This window comes from Pongo abelii, chromosome 12, assembly GCF_028885655.2.
Source record: "Pongo abelii isolate AG06213 chromosome 12, NHGRI_mPonAbe1-v2.0_pri, whole genome shotgun sequence".
Taxonomy (NCBI): domain Eukaryota; kingdom Metazoa; phylum Chordata; class Mammalia; order Primates; family Hominidae; genus Pongo; species Pongo abelii.
The window spans coordinates 94,572,189-94,592,087 of record NC_071997.2 but is presented as its reverse complement, the minus strand read 5'-3'; the positions used below and the strand labels follow the sequence as shown (position 1 = coordinate 94,592,087).

The 19,899-nt window shown below is 45.8% G+C and overlaps 2 protein-coding genes across 3 annotated transcripts in view; one reads left to right on the top strand and one right to left on the bottom strand.

The window, feature by feature from the left end:
• RMDN2 (regulator of microtubule dynamics 2) overlaps positions 1 to 3,351 on the top strand; it is a 142,287-nt gene extending 138,936 nt beyond the window's left edge. Inside the window, exon 11 of the mRNA XM_063713461.1 lies at positions 1,610 to 3,351. Coding sequence (XP_063569531.1) covers positions 1,610 to 1,612 — 3 coding nt within the window. The 3' untranslated portion in view covers positions 1,613 to 3,351. The remainder of the gene's footprint in view (positions 1 to 1,609) is intronic.
• Positions 2,248 to 19,899, bottom strand: part of CYP1B1 (cytochrome P450, family 1, subfamily B, polypeptide 1) — a 41,780-nt gene continuing 24,128 nt past the window's right edge. The window contains exons 1-2 of one of the 2 annotated variants that reach the window (XM_009237379.4): positions 8,995 to 10,038; positions 2,248 to 5,947 (exon numbers count right to left, since the gene is read on the bottom strand). In XM_009237379.4, the coding sequence (XP_009235654.2) occupies positions 5,359 to 5,947; positions 8,995 to 10,037 (1,632 nt within the window). In that variant the 5' untranslated portion in view covers position 10,038 and the 3' untranslated portion in view covers positions 2,248 to 5,358. 2 annotated transcript variants of the gene reach the window in all.

Here is a 19,899-nt window from a genome sequence, read left to right as displayed (position 1 = left end):
AAATAGGAATAAATTTAAAAAAAAAAAAGGAGGCTGGCTGATTTTTCAGGCTTGCTCAATGACTCTTAGCTCTGACCCAAAGGGATCTCAGTGCTGTTAGGCTTCTGCTGTATAACATTGTCTCACCTAAAGGGGCCTCAAGTGATTCAAAAACTAGTTCTGGTAGGTCCAGTCATTCTGTTTGCAAAGGCAAGCTTCCCATCAAAAAGCTTGTTTCGTGCCTTGGTTCTTCTCTCTCCCTCTGGCCAGTGCTCACAGGCTCTGAGAGACGGAAGGGTTCTGATGAGCCACATACACCAACACCTAGGTGATGCACGGCTATCAGATGGACAGGCCATGTCCCAGGAAACTGGACCAGCCTAAGGACGGCCCTGGCTCCAACAAGGATCCTTGGTCCAGACAGGTTCTAGGACAGAAGTTTTAGGATTATAAGACAAAGCATGACTGTTTGTTTGTTTGGCTTTTGGTTTTGCCTAAACAACAGTTTAAAGGGGCTTTTCTCAGAAGAGAGCAGTGTGGCGAGGATTCCCGCACAATGTCAGTTACTCCCTGACTGTAGTGTGGAATGTGCCTTAGACAAAGGAAGTAAATTGCTTGCGAAACTCCCAAGATCTTATGGCCTAAAAAAAATAGACGGACTACCCTATAAATCCAAACACAGGTACACTGGGAAGGGACAAACTAGGGTACAAAGATAATGGGCTTTGAATTAGTTCATCTCCAGGGAAAATCTGGATAAGAATACTTCTAAATATATAATTTTGGCCCATTACTTTATCACATCCCTCTGAAGACTGTTGGGCAATAATGCATTAGAGTTTAGCACAGTGATGCAAAAATTGTAAGTGCTCAACATATTTTAGTTCCATTTCTTCCCTCCATACCTGACACATGTTGTAAAGTGTGCATGAAGAGCACAGTATTTGTCCTCAAAGCCTGTATGTCGCTTAGCAGAGGAGCTACAAGCATGAGCTGTTACCTATAGCGTGTCCATACCTATGTAAACTAGATTATTTTCCTCCATAATTCCAAGTTTAAAAAAATTGCTTTTGAATGTATTTAAATATATTTAATTATTTTCTTCTTTCCTTTTCCCTTTCTGAAATTTATAACTAATAGACTGAAACTGGAGAGCAGACAGCATGTGAGAGTCACTGAACCAAAAGAGGGAGACTTAACAGCCAGTGAACTTCTGTTGCACTGGTGCAGAAAAATAGACTGGCTTTGAGGTTGAAGAAACAATCTCTGTGAGTTTCTAACAACACGCCTGTCTTACTTACGTCCAAAGCTGCATTCATTTCCCACCCTGTACTCCGGTCTTATACTCTATTGGATTGATTGGGTAGAATCCAACTCTGCTAGACAGTTTTGCAAAAACTGGCCCCAATTATAATTATTTAAAGGAATATTTTTCCCATGAAAATATTTCCTTCACTTATTCTGAACTGTCCTGACATTTCCAAGATCCTACTGTCATACATCTGGCAAACTAGTGAGTATTCTCTTAAACCACTCCATAGCCATACCTTCTGGCTGCTAAAGTGAGGTTCCCGCGCCAAAGTGTCAATGCCATTTTGTGCGATTTTTACGTCTTTTCCTGTTTTCACAGTAATAGGAGCTGTAGTCTGGAAGATAAAGAGGCTTTGGTACCGCAAGCCCTGTCATCTGTGAGTGTGGCGCAGTGAAGGCCTGGAAAGTCATGTCCTAGGCCCTGTGAAGTCAAGTCTTTTTACCAAGTAAAAGATTGGCAATAAGATATTTCCACATAGTACATGACAGAATACTTGTACCCATCTTATTTTATTGGACATTAATTGCACTTATTAAGGCACATGTACCTTTAAAAAAATGAAAGAAGAAAATACTCAGAGAAAGGACTGGTATGCAGCTGTGGAAGAAAAAATGTGTACTGCATTCTTCAGATGAAGCAGAAATCGATCAGCAACTTAAAGTCGCAATCTATTCAATCTTTCAACATTGCAAATTAATTCTCATTTGGCTTGATTGTTTGCATTGAAATGTAACCTCCGTGTTGGTTCTTAGAAATTCAAAAATATAGAGATTAGAAATTTGGTTGATGAAAACCTACGGGAAAAAAAAGCATGCGGCCTCGGCCTGAAATGTAGAATGGACAAATAAAATGTTTACAGTGCAATGTTTTAATTGAATAATCCATAGTAATAGTTGAAATAAAGTGATACATTAGACTATATTTGCTACAACATAAAATAAAACTTCATAACAAGATTATGAAAGTGATTTTTATTATTTTGGTAATGCTGTCCCAGTATAAGTAATGAGATACAATTTTTTTTTAATTTGGTATATCAAACAGTAAAGGCTACATATAAATGTTGTTTCCCCAGAATGTATTTTGGCTACAACTATGCACTGTAGCTAGTACGTACATACTAAAAGCATTCATGATAAAGTACAAAAATAAGAAAAGATTAAATAAGAAGGTATCCTTGAGTTATAAATGTCTACTAAAGTATACCTTTTAATCACACAGTTGTGTCACAGCTAAAAACACACAAATTAACATATACTGCTATGCAACTATTTGATCTTATAGATCTACTAGGAAAATATTAAGGCTGTAGTAACACTTCACAGGTAAAGGCTAAGTTCTGGGACATGAAAGCTTTTAGAGAATTCACAAAACAAACCTGAGACATCTTTTTGTTTTGGAAAAAAGCAATTTTCTTACAGAGTCAAAGCTTTGACATACAAATGAAGCATTTAATAAACATTATACTTTATTGCAATAACCTGGAGTAAAACTTCTGACTTTAATGGTTGTCAGCAAATACATTCTCTCTCCGGTAGAAACACAATGAGGCTTTCTGATTAAAGCAGTAATCTGATTACTCCAGCCTCCAAATTCAGTTATTTTTATTCGCTTTTTGTTTTCTTTTCCTTTCTTTAACTAGGTTATAAGCATATTAAATAAGCCAGGTAACCTCCAAGCACCTTACTTTCTTCTACATAAACACAGCTTTCCTTTTGCCGCAAGCATCTGATGATGACTGGGCCTACATACATAAAAACAGATTATAGCACATCTGGACCTGGTTGACATAATGAGGCATCCAGATTCGTTCATGATTATTTTTGCTGCTACACATTTCTCAATCTAAAAAAATGGGCTACAGCAGCCCAAATTCACTGTCTCAGCCTTGCTGGGGCATAATATTTTGGAATGGCAAGTGCCAAAAAATTTAAATGTATTGGGCAAGCCTGCTTTCTGTAGTTGACTTTAATGCCTTTAAAAATACTGGCATGATTTTTTATATTCAAGAAGTACAGCTATGAAATTTTAAAATAAAATTACATGAAGTTTTTTAATATTCCAAAACACAAAACAGATCTGCTATGTTGTAGACTTTTTTAATAGCCTATTTGAGATTTAACTCTGCTACGCCAAACATCTTTCTTCTAAATGTCCATGCTTTGAATTTTGTGCTCCAAATTAATTAATTCAGGATGAGTGGGAAATGTTTAACCATCTTTCCTTCTTTTCAGTCTTTCTCTCTTTTCTCTTACCATCCCCCCACCCCCCACACACATACACACAACTATCATAAACTCCGTTTTTTAAAATTTTGGTACAAAGATTCCAAAAAGCTTAATAAAATGTAATAAGCACTTAGCACTCAGGACACTGTAGAACTTCCTTTGGAAGTTTAATTGCAATGAAATTTAAAACTTGAAATTTCAATTCACTTTTCTAAATGTGAATGCATACATTTCATTTGAGCTTTATGCTTTCCCAGCTACCGAAGTAATTGCCATCTTAAAAAACACAACTGACTTCATCTCCACTGTCTTTTCCAAACAGCTTCCAAGACTATCTTCTGATTCTGACTTTCCAAAAAGCAGACATTAATGTTAACTTTCAAAAAATCATCTAGAAGAGAAACTTGGTCAGTTGTAATGGGAGTTCTGTCCCCAACTCTTGTCACCTCGTAAAAAGAACATCGAGGTAATTCATGGCATTTTCCATTATTCATTGGGCAGACACAGCTTAGATTTCTCTGCTTTCCACAGCAGAATGTTCAGATTTCCACTAACTTCAACTGGAACTCAATAATCAGAATGGCTTTAAAATGTAGTTAAAATTTAAGCATGCCATGAATTTGGAATTTTAATATATTAATTAGGTTATTTTCAAAACAAGATTCTGTATTATAAATAGAATTTCAATAAAGACGTTATAAAAATAAGAACACATCTTAGGATCTAATTTTGAGATTCGCCAAAATTTGAGTGAAGAAAAGAAACCCTGCTTCATTTCCATGTCAAAAATAGGTGGTTGATTTAATCAAGCTCATTTTTAGCACACTTGGTTGCGTTGGTTGTACTTTTCAATTTTCAATATTATACAAGGCATATATTATTCAACCTCTTCCTGAACAAGATAATACTAATATACTGCTTATGGACAATTAAGTAATATATTGCATACTATTTGGTGACTTTTTTTTTTTAACCTATGAGACTTAACTGAAATCAGTACATTACAGTCACATAATTTAAAGCTTGGCTGGCTTTTTTTTTTCTTTGCTGATAATTGAAATTCTGTACTTTGGCAAGCAAAAGAGGTACAACGTCACCTTGGAGTTTTACAATTTAATAATGCATACTTTAAAATTCATGATAAATCATGGAACCCCAGTATACTCACTAATTCAACTATTGATTTTTTTTTGAGCAACTGACTTTATGATTTACCCTTAAAAGTAAGGAAGTATACCAGGAGGCAAAAGGATAAATCCACCCATAAATACTAGAGTCTAAGTTATTTTCCTGAAAAGGTGACAAGGGAATTTCTGGTCTTTATCTTTTCCCTTATCACCTTCAATCACACACTTTACACTGAAATTACTTGTCTCTGTCTCTTCAACAATATACTCTGAAACTTTGTTTAATATACTTTTTGTCTATTTCTGCATATGAGAGATCAATCTTGGATTCCCACCAAAAACGGCCTGGCTACCAAAATACTTCTTCATTCAATAGTTTTGTGTAAGTGTTCGTGTGTATGTGTCTATATGTGCATTTTAACTCCAAAGAATGCTACCTTCAGAAATAACCAAGATGCAGTATGTATATAATAATTCATTGGGCCCTTTAAGTCTTTGACTCAAAAAAATCTCCCAGAAGCTCCTGCATAGCCCACTACTCATGAAGAACCACTGGGTATGGAGCACACCTCACCTGATGGACATCTGATTTATGCTCACCTTAAAGGCTAATTGAGAAGCAGCACAAAAGAGGAACTAGAAAAAAACTGAATTTTACTCCTCATCTCCGAAGATGTGAATATTTCTAAAATTTCAGCTTGCCTCTTGCTTCTTATTGGCAAGTTTCCTCGGCTTGTAACTTTTGGACAGCACTATCAAGGAGCTCCATGGACTCTCTGAGAGTGACGTTGACTTTAAATGACTTGGGTTTAATGGTCAGACCATAACTGAAATTCATTTTCGCAGGCTCATTTGGGTTGGCCCTGAAATTGCACTGGTGAGCCAGGATGGAGATGAAGAGAAAAAGCTGCATCTTAGAAAGTTCTTCGCCAATGCACCGCCTTTTGCCCACTGAAAAAATCATCACTCTGCTGGTCAGGTCCTTGTTGATGAGGCCGTCCTTGTCCAAGAATCGAGCTGGATCAAAGTTCTCCGGATTAGGCCACTTCGCTGGGTCATGATTCACAGACCACTGGTTGACAAAAACCACAGTGTCCTTGGGAATGTGGTAGCCCAAGACAGAGGTGTTGGCAGTGGTGGCATGAGGAATAGTGACAGGCACAAAGCTGGAGAAGCGCATGGCTTCATAAAGGAAGGCCAGGACATAGGGCAGGTTGGGCTGGTCACCCATACAAGGCAGACGGTCCCTCCCCACGACCTGATCCAATTCTGCCTGCACTCGAGCCTGCACATCAGGATACCTGTTTGGTGTTTAATGTGGAGAGAGAAAAGCAAGTGAACAAAATTCTTATTTCATCTAGAAAGCACATTATAATTTATTTTAATTCTACTTTTCCTTAAATAGGCTATCTAGCTCAGTGACTAAATTAATATTTCTGGGAAAAAAAAATCTAAAACAGCTTCCTAATGTCTCACTAAATTACAAGATGGACTTTAGGAATTATATTTCCTGTAATAGGCCTTGCATGACTAATGCTCTCTTTCCCATTATAAGTCAAAAAACTCTAAGTTTTCCCAGGCTCAGAAAGCACAATAGTAGATAAGGCCGACTTTTCCATTGGGTACTGCAGGGACAGTGCCTAGGGCTCACAACACTTTTTAGGGGCCCATGAAAACATTTTTATGTCTTTTACAATCTTCAGACCTAAAAAAACTCACTTTTAGGTAGAAGAAAATATTTTCATACATCATTTGAATGTGTTCATCTTTATATCAGGGTAGTCATAAAATTTAATTTTTAATTTGTTTATAGTATAAGGAATCTACAAAGGCAAAAGCACCCAGGGCCCACAAAAGTTACAATGTGAAAGCAAATTTTTTTTCTCCCTCATTTCCCTGGACAATTCCAACAGACATGCTGTTCTCATTTTATACAAAGATAATTGGTGTCCTGATGGATAAAGCTAGCTACATACTGTATTTTTTAAATTTAAAAGCAAATACCCAATGTTCATAAAATTATGGTACAAACTGTAATACTTATTCACTGTTGATGATACAAACTGATACAATCTTTTTAAAAACAAAATCTTAGTACAAGGCAAGAGACATGAAGGTAACCTCTTCCCGCCTCATTTTAAACCCAGTAATCCATGCCCAGAAATGTATTTTCAGAAAATAATTTAAGAGGTACAAAAATATGTAACCACAACAGGACCGAAAATTCTAAAAATTAGCCAGGCATGGTGGTACACGCCTGTAGCCCCAGCTACCTGCCAGACAGGGGCGGGAGAACTGCTTGAGCCCAGGAGTTTGGGACCAGCGTGGGCAAGGTAGTGAGACCCTGTCTCTAAGGTAAGTAAATACATAAAATTAAAATAAAAATTTTAAAAATGCAATCAAGGCCAATGACCAACATTAAAGTTCAATAAATGATTATATATAACTATACATTATTATCATGGCAAAATACTATGTAGCCATCAAAAATTACCAAAATAAATATTAAAAGATTAGAAACGTCCACTACCTTAAGTCAAATTGTTAGAAGTCAAAAAACATGTAACTGATTGTTTGCAACTCTGAAAAAAAAATGTATACACATATGTGATGAAATGAGTTATTTTTAAAATCGCTTCTTCAACATTATATTGCAGAAGTCTGCCAACTTTTTTTAATAGAAACATGTATGGTGGGGAGAGCCAAATAGTACCTATTTTAGACTTTGTGGACCAAACCCTCTTTGTTGCACTACTCCTCTCTGCCCTGTGTTGTAGACTGAACGCAGCCATAGGCAATGTATAAATGAATGGGCATGACTGCGTCAATAAAACGTATATACAAAAACAGATCGTGTCATTTGCCAAGCCCTGTCATACTGTCTTTTCACTAAAAAGGAAAAAAAAAAGTATCAGCATATTGAATTGAAAGTGACCCCCAAATTGTTTTATTTCTTTTTGCCGCCTAATTGGAGTACTCGGAGAACTATTGTGGTTCTAATGAAAAACAAAGGCCGTTTCAAAAGTTAAAATGCCTATCTGGGGATGCACAAAAACCTATGGATCCTATTCCGGGATTTCCTTTTCCCTGATCTCTGGTTGACTTTTCTTTATTCAATTTCTGCCTCTCCCTCACCCACCATGGGTGTTTCTATGATTTTAATACTAAAAAGCCATTTTAAGTATACAGAAACTTTTAATTTGTGAAGGTAGCTGTACAGTATCTAAGGAAATATAGATTGCAGTGGATTTTAATAAGAAGAGTCATTCTCTGCCTTCCAAACACCTTACTGTGGCGCCTGCAGATTCAGCATCTCCAACTGCTCACTTGTGCTCCAAGAAATGACACAACCAGGATTTGTGGTCTCTTCGGCAATCAAGATTTGCCTTGCGAAACATTTGCCCCTAGGGGTAGTGTTTCCAGAGTAAATACTACAGGCCGCCCAGTTAAATATGGATTTCAGATCAACAAGGGCTAATCTTTTAGTGTTAAGTATTCCCGTGTAAAACTTACTTTTCTTTTGCCAAATCTGGCAACCCGACACCAGGGACCTGTTGAATCCGTGCGTGTCGGAGCTTAGTAGAGACCAACGTGGGCATCAGGGGGTCCGCTAACTGAGCCAAGCGCAGGAGCCAGAAACGTCTGCAGGCGCCTCCTGGATATCCCATCTGCCCTTCTGAATGCTACTCTGCACTCGTAAAAGTGGCTGCTTCTTGTCTTCTACCCCGGCATTTCTCAAACTCCTAGCGCGGAGGTTTTATAAACCTAGCACTGCCCGCTAGTTGTGGCCGCCTTCTGAAAGCTTCTGTGCGGGTTACCTGTCGGCTGGCCCGGCCTCCATGGGCTTCCTTGGCCTGGAACAAAGCCCTGACGGGCGGCCCGCTTTTAGCGCCCGGGCTGGGCGGCCTCGGATCCACGCCGAGGACTAGCCTAGGAGAGGCTGCTGTGTTTAACATATTTATGGCATTACCTTTTCTTTCGGAACTATTCCAGTTCTGCTTGTACTGCGCCAGGGAGAGAGAGATCAGGGCTCATCTCCAAGCACTTAAAAACTCTTGTTTTTCCGGGGAGTGGAGGGGTCTTGCAAATGTGTTCTCACTCGCAAGCAGGGGAGGGGAGGAAAGAGACAGGATAGGAGATGCGGAGGGGTCGGGGCACCGCTGGGTGGGGCGCGTGCACGTGTCTCAGCCCTCACTGTGAGTCCCTTTACCGACGCGATCTTGGTTTTGAGGGGTGGGGACCTGGAGCGAAACCCCAAACCCGGGGCGCTGCTTGCAAACTCAGCATATTCTGTCTCCGCCTTTTTCAGAGGAGAAAAGACCTGGCCCAAGCCTCCCAGAGGCTTTACCTGGTGAAGAGGAGGAGCAGCCACTGCAGCGCTGTGGACAGGGTGTCCTGGCTGGCGCCGAAGATGTCAGTGATAGTGGCCGGTACGTTCTCCAAATCCAGCCGCGCGCCACCATCGTCCGAGTCCCCGGCCGCCTTCTTTTCCGCAGAGAGGATAAAGGCGTCCATCATGTCGCGGGGGGCGGCCCCGGGCCGAAGGCTTTCGCAGTGCCTCAAGAACTTGTCCAGGACGAAGTTGCTGAAGTTGCGGTTGAGCTGCTCGAATTCGCGGAAAACGGTGCGCACCGGGTTGGGGAAGTACTGCAGCCAGGGCATCACGTCCACCAGGCTGCCCGCGCCCACCGTGCGCCCGAACTCCTCGTTGTGGCTGAGCAGCTCACGGAACTCGGGGTCGTCGTGGCTGTAGCGGCAGCCGAAACACACGGCACTCATGACGTTGGCCACGGCCACGACGGTCAGCGGCCTCGGGTCGAGGAAGGCGCCGTCCGCGCTGCCGCGCACCAGCAGCGCCACCAGCTCGCGCGCCTCGCTCAGCACGTGGCCCTCGAGGACTTGGCGGCTGCGCGGCTGGCGCGTGGAGAAGTTGCGCATCATGCTGTGGGCTGCGCGCCGCTGCACCTTCCAGTGCTCCGAGTAGTGGCCGAAAGCCATGCTGCGGCCGCCGGACACCACACGGAAGGAGGCGAAGGACGGCCGGTCGGCGAAGGCCGAGCCCTGCTGCACCAGGGCCTGGTGGATGGCGCGCTCGCCATTCAGCACCACTATGGGGCAGCTGCCCAGGCGGATCTGGAAGACGTCGCCGTAGCGCCGCGCCAGGCGCGCGAACGACAGGTGAGCTGCCTGGCCCACCGCCGCCGCGTTTCCGATCAGTGGCCACGCAAACGGGCCCGGGGGCGCGGACCCGAGCTGCCGCCTCCGTTGCCTCAGCAGCCGCTGGCCCACATGCACAGTGGCCAGCACCGACAGGAATAGCAGGAGCGTGGTCTGCTGGATGGACAGCGGGTTTAGCTGCCAAGGGTCGTTCGGGCTGAGGTTGGTGCCCATGCTGGGGACAGAAAGGAGAAGGCGTGACACTCAGGGGTGCAGAGACAGAAGCGGGCGCCCCACGCCCCTACTCCAGCCTCGGGGGACTGAGTGCCGTTGGGTGGAGAGGTCGGAGCTGACTCTCTGGAGAAATGGCCGAAGACGCCCCTTCCCATCCCCAACCCACTCTCCCTTGGAGAAGAGAAGGGGCGTGTTTCCACCTCGCTGTAACCCAGCGCCAAACCCTTCCCCTCCCCGCAAGGCGCGTAACGGTTCCTGCAATTTGGGGACAACGCTGCGGGCATCGAGGCTGTGGCGCTTGATTTCCTTTAAAGTGCCTACCACGCCACCCCCTATCTGCAAGAATCCATCTGAAGAGGTCGCGGGGCAGCGGCTCCGCAGACAGACTGACCTGCGGGGAGGTGCGGTTTCCAGTGGCGCGGGACAAGCCGGCTCCGAGAGGGAACTGGGACCTTTGCCTAGGGCAAGACGTCAACAGGAACCCGCAGGCCCGCCCTGGACACCTGCTGCCCGCACTGGAGGCTTTAACTCCCACTCGAGTCTCTTGGCGTCGTCAGTGCCAGGAGCGCTTGGATTGGGATGGGGACGGAGAAAGGTGCCTCGCTCGCCGAGCCCCGCTGCACTTGGGGACCTGGCAAAGTCGAGGTTTCCTCACAGCGTTGAGATTGAGACTGGGGATCGGTGAGTGGCGTCAATTCCCATGCCCTTGCGGCTCTCACAACAGGCGTCGCAGAAGCGCTCGCTCCCACTCCCACTCCAGAGTCAAAGCGCGCCATCCCGCTCCTCCGGGTTTTAAGGACTGGGTAGAAGGAGGGCAGCGCGACCTGGCGGGGCGGGGCGGGGCCTGCGGAGGGCGGGGCGCGCCGCACACCAAGCCGCTTTGACCCGGACTCCCGTCCGGGCGCACCGGCTGTCCTCGGAGCTCTACCAGCAGGCTTTCATGGGAGCGGAGGTGCCAATGTTTCCATTGTGCGGTAACCGCTCTTCATCACAGCCACCTCCAATCGAGGCCGCACGGTGTCCCCAGAACCGCGCTTGGTACAACGTGCCCCGACCGCTGCGCTTGACTTGGGAGCGCGCCCCGCCCCGAGCGCACGACCTCCCTTCCCTCTCCGCGACTTGAGCTTGCTTCCCGGAAAACCAGTGTAGTGGCAGCGGTTTGCCTCACAGCGCCCCTGGTTTGTTGTTTAAATTTTACCTTAGGTTCTCGCAAACAAATTGCCACCTCAGTGGAGGCGCTTTGGCGTGCTAAATTTTTTCCAGTTCTTGCGGCGAGATCAAGTATCCCTAAAAGTAGCCGCTCCCCCCCGCCCCGGGGCCCCGACAGTGCTTGGGCACACAAAGGCTCCTGGGGCGCAGCTGGCCCTGCGATTTCCCGCGTAGAGGCCACTCCAGGTGGCGCCGCCCGCTGGAGGGCGCGGGGCCGCCCAGGCTGCGACGGAAGCCGTTGGCGCAGGGCGGGGAGCCAAGCTGGGGCGACTGGGGGGGCCTGGGGGAGCTAGCGGGGCGGGACCCGAGCGGGGCGGAGAGTGGCGGGAGGAGGCGAATCTCCACGCTCCGGCGAACTTTATCGGGTTGAAAAGTTTCTGCTGTCGCCTCCCCCTTGCGTGCGGAGCTGGGCTTTGCGTGCGCCGCTTCTGGAAAGTCGGCTCCAGTCATATCCCTGGGCGCTGCCTGCGGCCGCCCCTCCCGCGCTTCTCACGGCACCTGACACGCGGAGGCGGCGGCCGAGGGTGGGGTGCCGGCCGCCACCACCCTTGGCGTGGGGTGCCGGCCGCCACCACCCTCGGCTGCGCACGCACGGTCGCGCCTGCCAGGCCAGCGAGGCGTACGCTTGGGCCACCACCCGCAGGCCGAGCCCGGGCGCGTATCGCCACCTCGCCGCGCACCCGCGGCTCTGTGATCTTCCTGGGCTCGTTTGCGGTCGCGAAGGGGGTGCTCCCTTTATAAGGGAACCCGGAGGCGCTCGGGCGGGAGTGGCTTCCCCCCGCTGGCGCGCCCTTTCCTACCTGCTGATGCATAGGATTTTCAAGACAGCTAAGAGAACAAGGACTTCACGAGGCGGGGGGAAGGGCGAACTCGAGGGAAGAGGTGGGATGTATCTAGTTAACCAGGTAGGAATTGTACTGGCTTCATCAAAGGATAAATATAAAAGTGATGGGTTCACCAGGGACAACCCTGCACTTTGAGCTCCACCCGCGCTGCGAATCTCGTGCTATTATTGACCTGTTTACAGATGAATAAACTGGGGTTCAGAGAGGTTGCGTGACTTAACCCAGGTCGCTCAGCCATCAAGAAGTGGAGCCAGGGCTTGAAGCCACGAAGTCCCACTCCAGATCCTTCACATAAGTTTACATGGAAGAAAATTGCAGATAAGAGGCCCAAATGCCTTCTTTCCTGCCTCCCTTAAAAAAAAAAAAAAAAAAAAAAAAGCACGTAGGGCTGGGCGCAGTGGCTCACGCCCGTAATCCCAGCACTTTGAGAGGCCCAAGCGGGCGGATCACTTGAGGTCAGGAGTTCGAGACCAGCCTGACTAACATGGTGAAACCCCGTCTCTACTAAAAATATAAAAGTTAGCCGGACGTGGTAGTGCACACCTGTAATCCCAGCTACTCGGGGATCGGGGGGAAGGCAGCAGAATTGGTTGAACGTGGGAGGCAGAGGTTGCAGTGAGCAGAGATTGCACCACTGCACTACAGCCTGGGCAGCAGAGTTTGAGACTCTGTCTCAAAAAAAAAAAAAAAGCAGCTGGAAGAACTTTTTAATTATTGTTTTTGTTTTCATAATTGAGAATTCTGAGAATAGCAGAGAAGAAATAGTATGCTAACCTTTTGCAATTAAATTGTTTATGAGGGAGGCCACGGGAGTGTGCCTCATAGCTGATCTTGGAATGACTGATTACATTGTAAAGAAACACAAAGGAGTGTCTGAAGAGAATCTGACTTCTTGAGAGATTGAAACCAGCAATCAATTTGCTGACCTGATAAAGAAATGTCTTTTCGTGATGGCTTTTTTAATTTTTATTTATTTATTTATTTATTTATTTGAGATGGAGTCTCACTCTGTCACATGGGCTGCAGTGCAGTGGCGTGATCTCGGCTCACTGCAACCTCCTTCTGCCAGGTTCTCCTGCCTCAGCCTCCCAAGTAGCTGGGATTACAGGCACGCGCCACCACGCCTGGCTAATTTTTGTATTTTTCTAGTAGAGACGGGGTTTCACCATGCTGGCCAGGCTGGTCTCAAACTCCTGACCTCGGGTGATCCACCAGCCTGGGCGTCGCAAAGTGCTGGGGTTACAGGCATGAGCCACCGTGCCCGGCCTGCGATGCCTTTTATTCGGTATCTTTTGAAAAGTTTTCTGGAAATGATTTCACACACCATGATGGAGAACTTAGTGATGGAGTTTTAGTTTTTGAGCAGTTGCACTGGTTTAATAATAAGCATTGGTTTCCCAGAGGTGAGTTGGCCTACATAGCCTTTGAAATGAGTTTCATAGCAACCTTCCCATGTCCAGCTTTAGCAAGATCCTTGCCTAATAATTCAAGACTCTGGTGCCTGCATCAATCTCTCATAGACTTTCATTTAGTAGACGGGAATTATCTATGAGCTAATGCCAATCCTGAGCTGTTGACAGTCCTGAAAGCCTTTATCACAATACCTCTGCCAGAATGAGAGCAGATGGAAGTTGCCTTTAAGTAAATTCCTATTGTTAAAAAGTATAAAACGAGGTTGTTCCTAAGACCTCCTGTCCAACTCCTCAATAATGCCATCTAGTTTTTAGATCAACTAGATGCATGCTTTCCTGCCATCGCAGATAGATCAGATATATCCTCCAAGCTGTAGTTCCTTGGGCTCAGCTCTTTTTCTAGGACATGACTCAAAAATCAGAGGAACCAGGTTGGTAAGTGCTGTCAGAAAGATAAGCCCTTATCAGTTATGGCTAACCAAAATGACTGGCTAGGGTAACACTTCCTGCAGAGAATCTTCAAGCCTGGAGTTCTTAGGGCTTTATGGTGCAAACTTTATTGAATGGCCCATCCGGTACCCTGATAAGGACTTTGGATAAATCCAAAGCAGCCTGTGGGCACCCCGACCCAACTCAAGGCAGAGCCCTGCCTCTAATGAGAATCTATGCAGGCTCTTTAATTATCATCACAACTTCTCAACCAAAGCAGGGACCTAAGGCCCAGGAATCTCCTTTCAATCAACACAGAATATGGGCATTTTGCCCTCCCAAATCTCAAACTTGAATTGTTTGTTGCAAATAACTTTCAAAAAGAACAGCTAAGCTAGAGGGATAGTTTAAAGTAGAGAGAGGTTTAAAATACCTTATATTGTACTGATTTGAAGGAACAACTTAAGCTTGTTTAAGCAGAACAGGAATGCACTGGCCCATGTGCAGAGAAGGATAACTGTGATGCTTCACAGGATGCAAGGGCCCAGGCCGCTCTACCGGCTCTCTGCCTATGCTGGTCTTTACTTGGGCTTTCTCTCTTTGCTTGGCGAGGAAGCAGCCTAAAATTAACAAACCAAAGAGAAAGAGAACAGCTCTCTTCCAGGGTCCTAGAAGGACTCCAGGGGGCCAGGCTGGCATCAGGGTTTTACCCTGTGGCCAAGGGCTTGTTCTGTCATCAGAAAAAAAGAGATGGCAGAACATGCTAGGAAGCCAAAGAGCTGACCCAGTCCACTCCATGTATACATGTCTGCCCATTGGTTTCTTTGGGTTGGAGGATAACCCAAGGAAACCCAAAGCCATTATTGTTATTATTATTTTAAATCAGCAGATACAAGCATTGTCCTTAGAGCCAGTAGCCCAGAAAGCTCTGCCCTTCTGCTGTCAGGCTGGAAGTCAGTTTTCTTCGTGGTCTTCCTCTCTAGTGTGACCCCTGAGTCAATTTAATGGGTAGCCACTGTGCTTTTCCAGTCATCTCCAAACACACATACTCACATGCACTGAGGAGAGTGGAGGAGAAACAGCCATCTCTGGTAGGCTCTTGACATTTGGGTGGGCAGGATTCAGTAATCAGGCACATGCTGGTAGGCAAGAGGAGCAGAAATAAGGAGACACACCAAGTGGCTGAGGGTGTGATAGAGGAACTGTAGGATAATGCACATCATGTGCTGGACCATGAAAGGAATCTTAGGAATTGATACCAAAACCCTGTGCCTCACCTGAAACGCTCCACTTCCTTCCTCCTGGCAATACACAGGCAGAGAACCACAGAGCTAATAGAAAGGTATTTTATCTAATCTCAGAAGCCATCATTTGTAGGATGCACCCTTATTTTTATGTACTAACATAAAGGAAGCTACCAATTATAATTGCATCATCGACTCTAAGATACATCCAGATTTCGGAGACGTAAAATGGAAAGTTGAAGGTATGATTTGGAGCTGACAAAGCATTACACATTTCATGCGCGTCCGTGTGAAGAGACCACCAAACAGGCTTTGTGTGAGCAATAAGGTTTTTAATCACCTGGGTGCAGGTGGGCTGAGTCCGAAAAGAGAGTCAGCCAAGGGAGATAGGGGTGGGGCTGTTTTATAGGATTTGGGTAGGTAAAGGAAAAAGGGGGGTTGTTCTCTGGTGGGCAGGAGTGGGGGGTCACAAGGTGCTCAGTGGGGGAGCTTTTGAGCCAGGATGAGCCAGGAGAAGGAATTTCACAAGACAATGTCATCAGTTAAGGCAGGAACAGTCCATTTTCACTTCTTTTGTGGTGGAATGTCATCAGTTAAGGCAGGAACCGGTGATCTGGATGTGTACGTGCAGGTCACAGGGGATGTGATAGCTTAGCTTGAGCTCAGAGGCCTGACATTCCTGTCTTCTTATATTAATAAGAAAAATAAAATGAAATAGTGGTAAAGTGTTGGGACAGCAAAAATTTTGGGGGATGGTATGGAGAGATAATGGGCGATGTTTCTCAGGGCTGCTTCGAGCGGGATTAGGGGCGGTGTGGGAACCTAGAGTGGGAGAGATTAAGCTGAAGGAAGATTTTGTGGTAAGGGGTGATATTGTGGGGTTGTTAGAAGGAACATTTTTCATTTAGAATTATTGGTGATGGCCTGGGTATAGTTTTGTATGAATTGAAAAACTAAATGGAATAAGAGGAGAAAAACAGGTATAAAAGGTCTAAGAATTGGGACGACTCAGGACATCTGATTAGAGAGTGCCTAAGGAGATTCAGCATAGTCCTGCCAGCAAAGATTATTTATTTACTTCAAGAGTTAAGAGTGGCAGTTTGGGGATAGCACCAGGAGATATCAGCTGTGATGGCTTGGAGAAACAGTGTAAACCGGCAGTGTAAACAAGAGCAGGGCATGTATGAGTAGTTGAGAACGGTAAATAGTATGACTAGACAGAAGATAGTAGGGATGACAAGTTTTTTTGGGGCACAGTCCAAGTTGGTCTGGGGTCTGGAATAAGACTGGGGCCTAATAAAAAGGAGCGTCTATACAGGAGATCAAAACGGCTGTACCTTTTAGCATTCTGAGGACAGGCCTGAATTCTGAGAAAGGAAGGTGGTAAAAGTATTGTCCAGTCCTTTTTAAGTTGGTGGCTGAGCTTGGTGAGGTGTGTTTTTAAAAGACCTTTAGTCCGTTCTACTTTTCCTGAAGACGGAGGACTGTAAGGGATATAAAGGTGTCACTGAATACTAAGAGCCTGAAAAACTGCTTGGCTGCTTTGACTAATAAAGGCTGGTCTGTTATCAGACTGTATAGAGGTGGGAAGGCTAAACTGAGGAATTATGTCTGACAGAAGGGAAGAAATGACTGTGGTGGCCTTCTCAGACCCTGCAGGAAAGGACTCTACCTATCCAGTGAAAGTGTCTCCCTAGACTAAGAGGTATTTTAGTTTTCTGACTCGGGGCACGTTGAGTAAAGCTAATTTGCCAGTCCTGGGTGGGGGCAAATCCTCGAGCTTGATGTGTAGGGAAGGGAGGGGGCCTGAATAATCCTTGAGGAGTAGTAGAATAGCAGATGGAACACTGAGAAGTTATTTCCTTGAGGATAGATTTCCACGATGGAAAGGAAATGAGAGGTTCTAAGAGGCCGGCTAGTGGCTTGTACTATAGCATAGCCTGCCTTTGCTGGTGTGTGGCGATGAGGCCTGGTGGAACTGCCATCAATAAATCAAGCGTGATCAGGGTGAGGAACAGGAAAGAAGGAAATATGGGGAAATGGGGTGAATGTCAGGTGGATCAGAGAGATACAGTCATGGGGGTCAGGTGTGATATCAGGAATAATGTGGGAGGCCAGATTGAAGTCTGGGCCAGGAACAATGGTAATTGTGGGACTTTTCAAAGAGTGAGTACAGCTGAAGGAGCTGGGGAGCAGAAAGTATATGCGTCAGGTATGAGGAAGAAAATAGATTTTGGAAGTTATGAGAAATGTAGAGAGTAAGTTGAGCATAGTTTGTGATTTTGAGGGCCTCTAAAAGTATTAGGGCGGCAGCAGCCACTGCACGGAGACATGATGGCTAGGCTAAAACAGAAAGGTCAAGTTGTTTGCACAGAAAGGCTACAGGGTGTGGTCCTGACTCTTGTGTAAGAATTCTGACTGCATTAACCATGCCTAGGAAGGAAAGGAGTTGTTCTTTAGTAAGGGATTGAGGTTTGGGAGATTAATCGGACACGATCAGCAGGGAAAGCACGTGTGTTTTTATGAGAATTATGCTGAGATAGGTAACAGATGAGGATGAAATTTGGGCTTGACTGAAGTAATGGGGGCTGTCTGTGAAGCCTTGCGGCAGTACAGCCCAGGTAATTTGCTGAGCCTGATGGGTGTCAGGGTCAGTCCAAGTGAAAGCAAAGAGAGGCTGGGATGACGGGTGCAAAGGAATAATAAAGAAAGCATGTTTGAGATCTAGAACAGAATAATGGATTGTGGAGGGAGGTATTGAGGATAGGAGAGTATATGGGTTTGGCACCATGGGGTGGATAGGCAACACAATTTGGTTGATAAGGCGCAGATTCTGAACTAACCTGTAAGCCTTGTCTGGTTTTAGGGCAGGTGAAATGGGGGAATTGTAAGGAGAGTTTATAGGCTTTAAGAGGCCATGCTGTAGCAGGCGAGTGATAACAGGCTTTAACCCTTTCAAAGCATGCTGTGGGATGCAATATTGGCATTGATCGGGGTAAGGGTGATTAGGTTTTAATGAGATGGTAAGGGATGCATGATCGGTCACCAAGGAGGAAATAGAGGTATCTTATATTTGTGGGTTAAGGTGGGGGAATACAAGAGGAGGACGCAAAGGAGGCTTTGGATTGGGAAGAAGGGCAGCAATGAGATATAGCTGTAATCCAGGAATAGTCAGGGAAGCAGATAATTAAGTTAAAGTGTCTCGGCCTGATAAGGGAACTGGGCAGGTGGGGATAACTAAAAGGAGTGCTTAAAAGAGTATTGTCCAAGTTGCCACCAGAGTTGGGGAGTTTTAAGAGGTTCAGAAGCCTAGCTGTCAATACCCACAACAGTTATGGAGGCAAGGGAAACAGGCCCTTGAAAATAAGGTAATGTGGAGTGGGTAGCCTCCGTATTGATTAAGAAGGGGACGGAATTACTTTCCACTGTGAGAGTTACGTGAAGCTCGGCATCCGTGATGGTCTAGGGGGCTTCCGAGGTGATCGGGCAGCGTCAGTCTTCAGCCACTAAGCCAAGAAGATCTGGGAAGCAGTCAGAGAGCCTTGGGCCAGAGTTCCAGGGGCTCTGGGAGTGGCTGCCAGGTGAGTTGGACAGTCCGATTTCCAGTGGGGTCCTGTACAGATGGGATGCGGCTTAGGAGGAATCCCAGGCTGTGGGCATTCCTTGGCCTGGTGGCCAGATTTCTGGCACTTGTAGCAAGCTCCTGGGGAAGGAGGTTCTGGAGGAATGCTTGGCCGCTGCGGTTCAGGCATTTGGAAGTTCTTGTGTGCTGGAGATGTGGCTGGGGTTTGTCTCACAGTGGAGGCAAGGAATTGCAACTTTTTTCTATTATTGTACACCTTGAAGGCGAGGTTAATTAAATCCTGTTGTGGGGTTTGAGGGCCGGAATTTAATTTTTGGAGTTTTATTTAATGTCGGGAGCAGATTGGGTAATAAAATGTATTTTGAGAATAAGACGGCCTTTTGACCTTTTAGGGTCTAGGGCTATAAAGTGTCTCAGGGTTGCTGTCAAAGGAGTCATGAACTGGGCTGGATTTTTATATTTCATAGGAAAGAGCCTAAACGCTATCTGATTTGTGATAAAGAAAAAAGAGCATTAACCTTGACTATGCCTTTAGCTCCAGCCACCTTTTTAAGAGTAAATTGCTGGGCAGGTGGGGGAGGGCTAGTCACAGAACGAAACTGTAAGGCAGACCAGGTGTGAGGAGGGGAGGTGATAAAAGGATTATAGGATGGAGGAGCGGAGGCTGAGGAAGAATTGGGACCTAGCTCGGCCTGGCGAGGAGCAGCCTGGGGAGGAGGGGAGAGGTCAGATGGGTCTGTAGAAAAGGAAGATTAGACTCAGTGATGCTTGGGGTTGGGACTGAGGGGACAGGTGGGAGGGAAAGAAGGAAGATTTGGGATGAGTTGCATTGGGAACAGAGACTAGAGAGGGACCAATGTGTAAAAGAATGCCTGGATGTCAGGCACCTCAGACCATTTGCCCATTTTACAGCAAGAATTATTTAGATCTTGTAGGATGGAAAAATTGAAAGTGCCGTTTTCTGGCTATTTGGAACTACTGTCGAGTTTGTATTGGGGTCAAGCGGCATTGCAGAAGAAAATAAGATGCTTAGATTTTAGGTCAGGTGAGAGTTGAAGAGGTTTTAAGTTCTTGACATAGGCTAAGGGAGAAGAAGGAGGAATGGAGGATGGAAGGTTGTCCATAGTGAAGGAAGCAAGC